The sequence below is a fragment of the Telopea speciosissima genome, unplaced genomic scaffold, assembly GCF_018873765.1.
Source record: "Telopea speciosissima isolate NSW1024214 ecotype Mountain lineage unplaced genomic scaffold, Tspe_v1 Tspe_v1.0834, whole genome shotgun sequence".
Taxonomy (NCBI): Eukaryota; Viridiplantae; Streptophyta; class Magnoliopsida; order Proteales; family Proteaceae; genus Telopea; species Telopea speciosissima.
Window position 1 is genome coordinate 1 of NW_025318170.1, and position 12,844 is coordinate 12,844.

Genomic DNA, 12,844 nt, shown 5'->3' on the forward strand with positions numbered 1-12,844 from the left:
TTTAAACCTAACATGGTGGGTTGTTCGGGGTTATTCGGGGGCATTTCTGTACTTTTCTGGGTTTCGTATTTTCAAACAAGTGTCCTTATCTCTAATTAGACGTGTGGAGGAGATGTTGAGGGTCATGAGTTTCGAATCGATACCCATTTCGGCATATGTTCATTTTCAGTTTAAACCAGACCAGGTGGGTCATTTGGGGTTATTTGGTGGCATTTTTGTACTGTTTTGGGTTTGATATTTTCTAAAAACTGTCCTTATCTCTTATTAGATGTGTGGATGCGATGTTGGGGGCCGTGACCTACGAATCGATACCGATTTTGACATATGTTCATTTTCGTTTTAATCTTGCCGATTTGGTCGTTTGGGGTTATTTGGGGGCATTTCTGTACTTTTTTGGGTTTGGTATTTTTTAAAAAGTGTCTTTATCTTTTATTAGGCATATAGATGCGATGTTGAGGGTCGTGACCTTCGATCGATACCTATTTTGGCATATGTTCATTTTTTATTTAAACTAGACCGGGTGGGTCGTTTGGGGTTATTTGGGGGCATTTCTATATTTTTTTGGGTTTGGTATTTTCTAAAAACTGTCCATATCTCTTATTAGACGTGTGGTTACGATGTTGAGGGTTTTGACCTTCGAATCGATACCTATTTCGGCATATGTTCATTTTTTGTTTAAACCAGACTGGGTGGGTTGTTTGGGGTTATTAGGGGGCATTTTTGTACTTTTTTGGGTTTGGAATTTTCTGAAAACTGTCCTTATCTCGTATTAGACGTGTGGATACGATGTTGAGGGTCGGGACCTACGAATCGATACCTATTTTGACATATGTTCATTTTCGTTTTAAACTAGACCGATTGGGTCGTTTGGGTTATTTGGTGGTATTTCTGTACTTTTTTGGGTTTGGAATTTTTTGAAAACTGTCCTTATCTCATATTAGACGTGTGGATGCGATGTTGAGGGTCGTGACCTACGAATCGATACCTATTTTGACATATGTTCATTTTCGTTTTAAACTAGACCGATTGGGTCGTTTGGGTTATTTGGGGGCATTTCTGTATTTTTTTGGGTTTTGGATTTTCTAAAAAGTGTCCTTATCACTTATTAGACGTGTGGATGCGATGTTGAGGCTCGTGACCTTCGAATCGATACCTATTTCGACATATGTTCATTTTCGGTTTAAAGCAGACCAGGTGGATCGTTTAGGGTTATTTGGGGGCATTTTCGTACTTTTTTGGGTTTGAGATTTTTTAAAATGGGTCATTATCTCTAATTAGATGTGTGGATGCAATGTTGAGGGTCGTGACCTTCGAATCGATACTATTTTTTTGATAGGTAAGTGTGAATGTATTAAGAAAGAGGAAAAAAATACAGAAGAAGGCAGCCCTTGTCCTCCCCCCTTAGACAGGCCTAAGTGGGGGAGGAGAGCCCCTAAAACAACCCGAGGACAGGCCCTCGGTCGAAAAGCCTAAGACCAGGCCAACATCTCAATGAGACAAGGTCCTTAAAAAAACTTTACCATCTGAATCATTCTTAACCAACTCCACCAGGTCCTGTGGGAAATCAAGTGGATAAAAAATTGCTTCCCCATCCCCCGTATCCATGGCTGCAATAAAGTCTGCTGGCTGGTTGAGCTCTCTCCAAACATGTTTGATCTCCTTACGCTGTAATTGTTGTAGTAGCGTAGCTATACGGTCCATCAAGATTTGCATGCTCCAAGGGCAGTCCACAGCCCCATTAAGAATATCTACTGCCAATTTGGAATTAGATCTGATGGAAACCCGAAGTAGGTTCCTTTGAATACAAAAAGTGACCCCCTTTAAAATTGCAAAGAGTTCCATGCCTAGAACAGAATTAATGTCTCCCTTCCCCGCATACGCCATTATGGCAACACCTGCATCATCACGAATGATTCCACCATAGGAAGCTCTATCACTGTTAAGGACCCATCACGCAGTGAAGGACTGCCATGTGAGTAGGAGGTCTAAACCAAGCACAGGTTTTTGAGTAATCACCTTCCAATCCACCCTTATCCCCAATTATCGCCAAGAACCGGTTCCTTGGGCTTTGGACAGAGAAATGGGAAAGGCAGACACTTAATGGCCACATCAAGACGAATTGCCTCTATAATCGATCATGGGTTCTAACCTTGTTCTCAAACAGCCTTCGGTTTCTCTCCCACCAAATGTAATGCACAGTAGCACAAAAACCCAACTTGGGAACCAAATCCATCCTATCATTTGCACAACCAACACTCAAGAGACAAGCAAGCACATTCTGGAGATTTGTAGGGCCTCCACCCCCTTGGGAGCAAAAAGAACTAATTTGACCCCAAATGCTAGTGGAAAAAGGGCAATTAAAGAAAAGATGCTCATGACTTTCAAGACCAGCCCAACACAAGATGCAATTCGCCCAACCTGAATATTTCTTTTAATAAGCTGATCTTTGGTAGGTAGAGCTTCCATAAGGCATCTCCAAGTTGTGCAAGAATGCTTAGGGAAATTCCGAGTAAACCAAACAAATTTATGCCACCCTACTTTAGGGAGGATCTTCTAATGATGTCCCAGGCTGACTTAGTAGTAAATAAGCCATTAGGGGAATTCTTCCAAATAATAAGGTCATCCCTGCTCTCAAAATAGGAACATGTTGCAAATCCCCCAAGCACTAATAAGATCAAAAGACCCATGAGGAGTAGGATGCCAGGTGCCTTGTCTTATAATATCCGAAACTGAGCCATACGATGAGAACCCGCATCGTATCTCGATACGATCCCCAAAATTTTTGATTAAAACCCCTTGAGGATGCCACTTATCAAGCCATAGCCTTGTAGCATGGCTGACCCAATAAAGTGGTGAACATGGGGTTCAACCAAATCTCTATACTTGAGGACTTTACGCCAAACCCAAGAGCAATTTTGGGGAATTTTCACAATCCAAATAGAGTCATTTTTTAAATAACGGGCATAAACCCACCTAACCCCACGGGCTATCCTTTTTGGAAGCAATCCACAGATTTGCTTAAGGATACCCGCAATATTCATTTCTGAAATTCTCTGGATACCTAAGCCACCCTCATCCTTAGGTTTGCAAATTCTATCCCAAGAAACATAATGTACCTTTCGTTCCAAGGAGGGGCCCGTCCAAAGGAAATTTGAGAACATGGATTCCAGCTTTTGCTTGACACCACCTGGTAATGCAAAGATGCCAGACCAATATATATAGCAGCCCTCAAGAACAGAGGTAAGAAGCGTAACCGTCCCGCAAAGGATAAGAAACGAGCTTTCCAGCCGTCAAGTCTTCGCCTCACTAGATCCAAGATAGCGGAGCAACCGCCATAGAAAGTTTACGAGGTACAAGTGGAACACCAAGGTACCGAATGGGCAGCTTAGTGTCCACAAAATTCGTTAATTCCAATAGTTGCAGCCTGGCCGTTTGGGTAAGGCCCCTAAAATAATAGAGGACTTAGCTCTATTGAGTCTCAACCGCAGTAAGTATGAAAATCAGACGAGCCCCCAAACAAGCCAAAATAGAGTCAGGACAGCCTTCACAAAAATCATCAAATCATCTGCAAAGATCAGGTGTGTAAGATGGGAGCTTTTGCACCTTGGAAGCAGGCTGATCTGTCCCTCAACTTCCAACTTCCGCATTAAGGCCGAAAACCCTTCCATAGCAATTGTGAATAAATAAGGGGATAGCGGGTCCCCCCTGTCTTATCCCCCTCTTGCCCCTAAAATAACCTGTTGGGCTCCCATTGAGAAGGATCGAGAAACTAGGAGTATCAACACAAGCCTTCACCCACCGAATAAACTTGCTTGGAAAACCCATCCTTTCCATGATCTCAAAAAGAAACTTCCTACTTAGAGAGTCATAAGCTTTATGTAAGTCAATTTTCAGCACCGCCGTAGGGGGAGTCCCCTTCTGCTCTATACCCCTAACCACATCATGACATACTAGAATATTATCCACAATGGAGCGGCCTTTGATAAACGCAGACTGGTTGTCACTAACCACCTTCCCCACAACTCCTTGTAACCTATTAGACAAAACTTTTGTAATAATTTTATAAAATAGGTTACAAAGGGCAATAGGCCTATAACCGTAAACGAAGAAGTATTATCAGTCTTTGGGATAAGACTAATAAAAGTAGCATTGATAGAGGTAGGCATACTGGACTTCAAAAAAAACCACTTAACGGCCAAAGTGAGATCCTCCCCAACAACCTCCCAAGCATGCTTAAAAAAGGCTGCCCCAAATCCATCTGGTCCTGGAGCTTTTGAGTTCTTCATGGAAAAACCACCTCTCTAATCTCCCTGTTAGATACCGCCCAATAAGACGTTTCTACTGCGCAAGGTCCAAACCATGTTGCAAAGGGGAAGTCTCTGGGAAGAACCCAACATCTTCAACATTAGCACCAAACAAATTCATGTAAAAAGAAGTTGCCTCCTCTTTAATCAGATTCGGATCCTTGATAACCTCATTTTCGGCATTGTACACCTCCAAAATGTGATTCCTGTTTTGCCTGCACACCATAGACTTATGGAAAAAGCTATTATTACCATCCCCCAATTGAATGTTCTTGACTCTAGATTTCTCTTTAAGAAACTTTTCTTCAATATTAAGGGCTGCCCACAACTTCTTCTTGGCTGCTGTTTCTAAAGAAACCAAATTGAGGTCATTGGGATGGGCAGCAAGGCTGATTTGGATCTGAGCTAAGTCCGAAGAAGCCTCCTTCACTGCAAGAAAAACATCCCCAATACTATCTTTATTCCATTTCTTCAGCTCTGTCTTGACATTTTTGAGCTTGGCAGCAAACCTAAGTATAGGATTAAGCTTCATATTCACCGTGCTGTCCCACCCTTTAGCTACCACTTCATCAAACCCCTCCCTACCAATCCAAGCCTCAAAGAAACGGAAAGGTTTAGGACCAAAATTTACCCCATCAAGAATTGAAATCACAGCTGGAGAGTGATCCGAAAGCCCTGGGAGCAGAAAAGTAGCTTCTGAAGACCTGAGAACATCCAACCAAAATAAGTTAACCATGACCCTATCCAACTTGCAGCAAACTCGAGAGCTGCCCCCTTGCCTATTATTCCAAGTAAATAATTCCCCCTTCCACTTTAAGTCCATAAGGCCCGTGTCAAAAATAAAAGTATTAAAATCATCAACAGCCTCCTGACGGATAGGTTCTCCTCCAAGCTTCTCACTTTGTTGTCGAACAATATTAAAGTCCCCTAGAGCAATCCAAGGACCTGAAATATTAGAACCAAAACTAGTAACATCCCTCCAAAGCTCCCTCCTCTCCTCCACCGAATTAGAAGCATAGACAGCAGTGCACAAATAACTGAGAGAGGATCCCAAAGTGGTCACTTTCAAATGGATAAATTGGTCAGATTTTAGAATCTCCTCCACTTTAAACACAGCCGAATCCCATCCCACCCAAATGCGAGCTGTAGAACCTACTTCTCCATTATGGAGATACTTCCAATTTGAAATGAAAGAGTCAAAAACAGCAACACAATTCTCTGTTTTCACCTTAGTCTCAAGAAGAATAGCTAATTTTGCATTATTATCCAGAATCACTTTCCTAACCCCACGCTTCTTTGTAGGGGCATTCATGCCCCTAATGTTCCAGGAAATGCAATTCATCAAAGATGATGGGCTACCATATCAGTCCCACCCTTAATGGGTCCCTGTGTTCTCATGCCCAGCCCTTCCTTTACAGGAATTCGTTGAGGCTGGAATTTTGTACTTCTTCCACCAGGCCGGTTAAATAAAGAAGATCTAATAGAATTAGAAAAACCCATACCTCTGTCCAAGGGTCCTTGGCTGGCCCGGTTCTCCGCTGCCACCCTCTTTAATCTTTCAAAATTAGCTGAAGGTTTGTTGGCCAGACTAGCTCCCTTGCCTTTTAAAGACAGCATCTCTTCACCACTTTTATTTCCTTCTAAATTGGTATTATCCTTTTGCGCATCAGGTGCATCTTCTTTCCTTCCCAATGGAGACAGCCTTGAGCTACAATCCAATGGATTTGCCAATGCCAGCTCCCCCTTAGAAGATACAGAATATGCCCCTTTAATTTCTCCATCTTCCAAGCACAACGCACTAGGTGTCTTCTCAATATGGGAAGTGGGAAGATTTGAATTTAAACTTTGACCAGCAGCATTTAATTGTGGCATTTCCTCCATAATATCTCCAGCAGATCCGCCAATCTGATTATTCAAGGAAAATCCCCCAATCACCTCCGTTCCCAAATTTGGAAGGGTAGATAACGGCTGGGGAGAAGAATTTTCTCCTTCCATATTCGAATCCTCCAACAGTTCGTTACCTAAGAGAATGGCACAAGACTCTGGATCCAGCATCAAATCGTCAGGATCATAATGCACCTCCTCCATAAGATGTTCCAACAGGGCAAAAGCATTGGACTGTGAAATATCCTTAGTACTAGACTTACCTTCAAGAATTAACTCAGATTTCTTCAAAACCTTCTTGCCAAAGGTGGCGCCTTGACCCAAGGAATTGAGATCTCCTCCTTTATTCTTTCGAGAACTATGGGAATCCAAATTTGAATTTGGATTACCAATTCCAGCCTGCTCGGCCGGCAAGTCAGCCTCATTTCCGGCCACAGTTGCAGCTTCTTTCCTGGCAGCACCCTTCACCCGCCATTCTTGCTTGGTTCTCGAGTATTTTTTATCAGGCTTACGGCTTCCAGACTTGCATGCATCAATCGTATGCCCAAAGACCTTACAATGCACACAAAGAGGGGGCTTCCACTCATAAACCACTCGTTGATTGAAGACAAAACCACCATCACCATAAACTGGAATGGACAGAGGCAGCTCTTTGTTGGCAGAAACCTCCACACACAAACGAGCGTACGACAATCTCTCCATGGACCTTGTCATCTTGTCCGTAACAATAGGCTTCCCAATGACACTCCCAATAGAACTAAGAGCTTCAGAAGACCAGAAATGAAAAGGGAGATTGGGAAGAGAAACCCATACCGGGACAGAATATAAATCCACCCTCTCTAAGCAAACATCTGGACTCCAAGGACGCAGGATCATCGGCCTTCTTTGAACATACCAAGGTCCCCCTTCAAGAACTTTAGTTTTGTCATCTTCAAGATTAAAGCGAAATATAAAAATTCCACTCTCTAATAAGTTAACATCAACATGCCCTGCAATCTTCCATTGCTTCAGGAGCATATCCCTTGTAAAGGTAAAACTAGGCCGACCACCAATGAAGTGTCCCATTAGGGTGTTCTTCCATTTATCAAGACCTTTTTTAATCATCTCATCCGGACACTTCGCAGCCAAAGTCCCACCAATCTCCTCAGGCTCAACATAAGACAACTTCAACCCATCACCAAAAATCGAAGAAGAAGAGGAAGAAAAGAGGGCAGACCATGGAACCCCAACCTTCTTCGGGTATGACTGATTCAACCCACCTGAAATATCATCCTTTTGCTGTAAAAAAACACCAGAATCATCACCGCTCACCCAACCACAAGAAGGCTCACCAAGAAGTAGCACCCTATTCCCATCACCCTCACCTTGCAGCGCCGGAACCTCCTTGCCCACACCTTCAACACTCCCTGCAGACCAGCCAAGAGATGGCCAAGCACCACCATCACCATCACCACCCGAACCTCCAAAAGCAGCCACTTCAACAGCCCCCACACCCGAGCCAACTTCCTCCCCAACCCCAGCATTCCTCTCACCCGAACTGTGAAGAGGAAGGAGACCATTAGCTACAACTAATGGCCTGCCGGCCATCACCAAGAGAACACACCAAGATCCTCACTCCCAAAATTGCCAGATACCTATTTCGGCGTATGTTTGTTTTCGATTTAAACTAGACCGGGTGGATCGTTTGGGGTTATTTGGGGGCATTTCTATATTTTTTTGGGTTTGGTATTTTCTAAAAACTGTCCTTATCTCTTATTAGATCTGTGGATACGATGTTGAGGGTCGTGACCTTCTAATCGATACCTATTTCGGCATATGTTCAGTTTCAGTTTAAACCAGACTGGGTGGGTCGTTTGAGGTTATTTGGGGGCATTTCTGTACTTTTTTGGGTTTTGAATTTTCTGTAAAGTGTCCTTATCTCTTATAAGACGTGTGGATGTGATGTTGAGGGTTGTGACCTACGAATCGATAACTATTTCGACATATGTTCATTTTCATTTTAAACCAGACCGGTTGGATCATTTTGGTTTATTTGGTGGCATTTCTGCACTTTTTTGGGTTTGGTATTTTCTAAAAAGTGTCTATCTCTAGTTAGACGTGTGGAGGACATGTTGAGGGTCGTGACCTACGAATCAATACCAATTTTGACATATGTTAATTTTCGTTCTAAACCAGACCGGTTGGGTCGCTTGGGGTTATTTTGTGGCATTTTTGTACTGTTTTGGGTCAGGTAATTTCTAAAAAGTGTTTTTATCCCTTATTAGATGTGTAGATACGATGTTGAGGGTCCTGACCTTCGAATCGGTACCTGTTTCGACACATGTTCGTTTTCGGTTTAAACTAGACCGGTTGGGTCGTTTCGGGTTATTTTGGGGCATTTCTGTACTTTTTTTGTTTGGTATTTCCTAAAAAGTGTCATTATCACTTATTAGATGTGTGGATGCGATGTTCAGGGTCGTGACCATCTAATCGATACCTATTTTGGCATATGTTCATTTTCTGTTTAAACCAGACTGGGTGGGTCATTTGGGGTTATTTGGGGGCATTTCTGTACTTTTTTTGGGTTGGGGATTTCTAAAAAGTGTACTCATCTCTTATTAGATGTGTGGATGCGATGTTGAGGGTCGTGACCTTTGAATCAATACCTATTTCGGCATATGTTCATTTTCGGTTTGAACCAGACAGGGTGGGTCGTTTAGGGTTATTTGGGGGCATTTCTGAACTTTTTTGGGTTTGGTATTTTCTAAAGAGTGCCCTTATCTCATATTAGACGTGTGGAGGAGATGTTGAGGGTCGTGACCTTCGAATCGATACCCATTTCGGCATATATTCATTTTCTATTTATACCAGACCGGGTGGGTCATTCGGGGTTATTTGGTGGTATTTCGGTACTTTTTTGGGTTTGGTATTTTCAAAAAACTGTCCTTATCTCATATTAGATGTGTAGTTACGATGTTGAGGGTCGTGACCAACGAATCGATACCTAATTCGACATATATTCATTTTCGTTTTAAACAAGACCGGTTGGGTCGTTTGGGATTAATTGGTGGCATTTTTGTACTTTTTTGGGTTTGGAATTTTCTAAAAAGTGTCTTTATCTCTTATTAGATGTGTACATGCGATGTTGAGGGCCCTGACCTTCGATCGATACCTATTTCGGCATATGTTCATTTTTTATTTAAACAAAACCGGGTGGATCGTTTAGGGTTATTTGGGGGCATTTCTATATTTGTTTGGGTTTGGTATTTTCTAAAAACTGTATATACCTCTTATGAGATGTGTGGATACGATGTTGAGGGTCGTGACCTTCTAATCGATACCTATTTCGGCATAAGTTCAGTTTCAGTTTAAACTAGACTGGGTGGGTCGTTTGAGGCTATTTGGGGGCATTTCTGTACTTTTTTGGGTTTTGAATTTTCTGTAAAGTGTCCTTATCTCTTATAAGACATGTGGATGCGATGTTGAGGGTCGTGACCTACGAATCGATAACTATTTTGACATATGTTCATTTTCATTTTAAACCAGACCGGTTGGATCATTTTGGGTTATTTGGTGGCATTTCTACACTTTTTTGGGTTTGGTATTTTCTAAAAAGTGTCTTTATCTCTAGTTAGACGTGTGGAGGATATGTTGTGGGTCGTGACGTACGAATCAATACCAATTTCGACATATGTTCATTTTCGTTATAAACTAGACCGGTTGGGTCGCTTGGGGTTATTTTGTGGCATTTCTGTACTGTTTTGGGTTAAGTAATTTCTAAAAAGTGTCTTTGTCCCTTATTAGACGTGTAGATACGATGTTGAGGGTCCTAACCTTTGAATCGATACCTGTTTCGGCACATGTTCGTTTTTGGTTTAAACTAGATCGATTGGGTCATTTGGGGTTATTTGGGGGCATTTCTATACTTTTTTTGTTTGGTATTTCCTAAAAAGTGTCATTATCTCTTATTAGATGTGTGGATGCGATGTTGAGGGTCATGACCATCTAATCGATACCTATTTTGGCATATGTTCATTTTCTGTTTAAACCAGACTGGGTGGGTCGTTTGGGGTTATTTGGGGGCATTTCTGTACTTTTTTTGGGTTGGGGATTTCTAAAAAGTGTACTTATCTCATATTAGATGTGTGGAGGAGATGTTGAGGATCGTGACCTTCGAATCGATACCCATTTCGGCATATATTCATTTTCTATTTAAACCAGACCGGGTGGGTCGTTTGGGGTTATTTGGTGGTATTTCGGTACATTTTTGGGTTTGGTATTTTCTAAAAACTGTCCTTATCTCTTATTATACGTGTCGATGCGATGTTGAGGGTTGTGACCTTCGAATCGATACCTATTTTGGCATATGTTCTTTTCCGTTTAAACCAGACCGGGTGGGTCGTTTAAGGATATTTGGTGGTATTTCTGTACTTTTTTGGGTTTGGTATTTTCTAAAAAGTGTCATTATCTGTTTTTAGACGTTGGAGGAGATGTTGAGGGTCGTGACCTTCGAATCGATACCTATTTTGGCATATGTATATTTTCGGTATAAACCAGACCGGATGGATCGTTCGGGGTTATTTGGGGGTACTTCTATACTTTTTTGGGTTTGGCATTTTCTAAAAACTGTCGTTATCTTTTATTAGACGTGTCGATGCGATGTTGAGGGTCGTGACCTTCGAATCGATACCTATTTTGGCATATGTATTTTTCAGTTTAAACTAGACCGGGTGGGTTGTTTGGGGTTAATTGGGGGCATTTCTGTATTTTTCTGTGTTTGGTATTTTCTAAAAACTGTCCTTATCTCTTATTAGACGTGTCGATCCGATGTTGAGGGTCGTGACCTTCTAATCGATACCTATTTCGGCATATGTTCATTTTATATTTAAACCAGACTGGGTGGGTCGTTTCGGGTTATTTAGGGGCATTTAAGTACTTTTTTGGGTTTGGTATTTTTTAAAAAGTGTCCTTATCCCTTATTAGACGTGTGGATGTGATGTTGCGGCTCGTGTCCTACGAATCGACACCCATTTCGGCATAACTTTATTTACGTTTTAAACCAAACCGGTTGGGTAGTTTGGGGTTATTTGGTGGCATTTCTGTACTTTTTTGGGTTTGGTATTTTCTAAAAAGTGTCTTTATCTCTTGTTAGACGTGTGGAGGAGATGTAGAGGGTCGTGACCATTGATTCGATACCTATTTTGGCGTATGTTCATTTTCGTTTTAAACCAAACCAGTTAGGTCATTATTAGGTGGCATTTTTGTACTTTTTTGGGTTTGGTATTTTCTAAAAACTATCCTTATCTCTTATTAGATGTGTGGATGCGATGTTGAGGGTCGTGACCTTCGAATCGATACCTATTTCGGCATATGTTCATTTTTCGTTTAAACCAGACCGGGTGGGTCGTTTAGGGTTATTTTGGGGCATTTCTGTACTTTTTTGGGTTTGTTATTTTCTAAAAACTGTCCTTATCTCTTATTAGACATGTGGATGCGATGTTGAGGGTCGTGACCTTCTAATCGATACCTATTTCGGTATATGTTCATTTTCTGTTTAAACCCGACTAGGTGGGCCGTTTTAGGTTATTTGGGGGCATTTCTGTACTTTTTTGGATTTCGTATTTTCTAAAAAGTGTCCTTATCTCTTATTAGACGTGTGGATGCGATGTTGAGGGTCGTAACCAACGAATCAATACCTAATTCGACATATGTTTATTTTTGTTTTAAAGCAGACCGGTAGGGTTGTTTGGGGTTATTTGGTGGCATTTCTGTACTTTTTTGGGTTCGGCATTTTCTAAAAAGTGTCTTTATCTCTTGTTAGACGTGTGGAGGAGATGTTGAGGGTCGTGACCATCGAATCGATACCTATTTAGGCATGTCTGTTCATTTTCTGTTTGAACCAGACCGGGTGGGTCGTTTAGGGTTATTTGGGAACATTTCTAAATTTTTTTGGTTTGGGTATATCTAAAAAGTATCCTTATCTCTTAGTAGATGTGTAGATGCGAAGTTGAGGGCCCTGACCTACGGATCGATACCTATTTCTACATATGTTCACTTTCATTTTAAACCAGACCAGTTGGGTAGTTTGGGGTTAATTGGGCGCATTTCTGTATTTTTTTGTGTTTGGTATTTTCTAAAAACAGTCCTTATCTCTTATTAGACGTGTGGATCCGATGTTGAGGGTCGTGACCTTCGAATCGATACCTATTTCGGCATATGTTCATTTTCTATTTAAACCAGACTGGGTGGGTCGTTTGGGCTTATTTAGTAGCATTTCAGTACTTTTTTTGGTATGGTATTTTCTAAAAAGTGTCCTTATCCCCTATTAGACGTGTGGAAGTGATGTTGTGGGTCGTGACCTACGAATCGATACCCATTTCGACATAAGTTTATTTACGTTTTAAACAAGACCGGTTGGGTTGTTTGGGGTTATTTGGTGGCATTTCTGTACTTTTTTGGGCTTGGTATTTTCTAAAAAGTGTCTTTATCTCTTGTTAGACGTGTGGAGGAGATGTAGAGGGTCGTGACCTTCGATTCGATACCTATTTTGGCGTATGTTCATTTTCGTTTTAAACCAGACCAGTTAGGTCGTTTGTGGTTATTAGGTGGCATTTCCGTACTTTTTTGGGTTTGGTATTTTCTAAAAACCATCCTTATCTCTTATTAGATGGGTGGAT

The 12,844-nt window shown here is 41.5% G+C and overlaps 1 protein-coding gene across 1 annotated transcript; it reads right to left on the reverse strand.

Annotated features, from left to right (window-relative positions):
- Positions 1–1,520: 1,520 nt before the first annotated feature.
- On the reverse strand, positions 1,521–1,884 carry LOC122648343 (the record flags this gene model as incomplete). Its single annotated transcript, XM_043841573.1, has 1 exon — positions 1,521–1,884. A coding segment is annotated over exon 1 (364 nt), but the record flags the coding sequence as incomplete, so codon positions are not given.
- Positions 1,885–12,844: the final 10,960 nt, after the last annotated feature.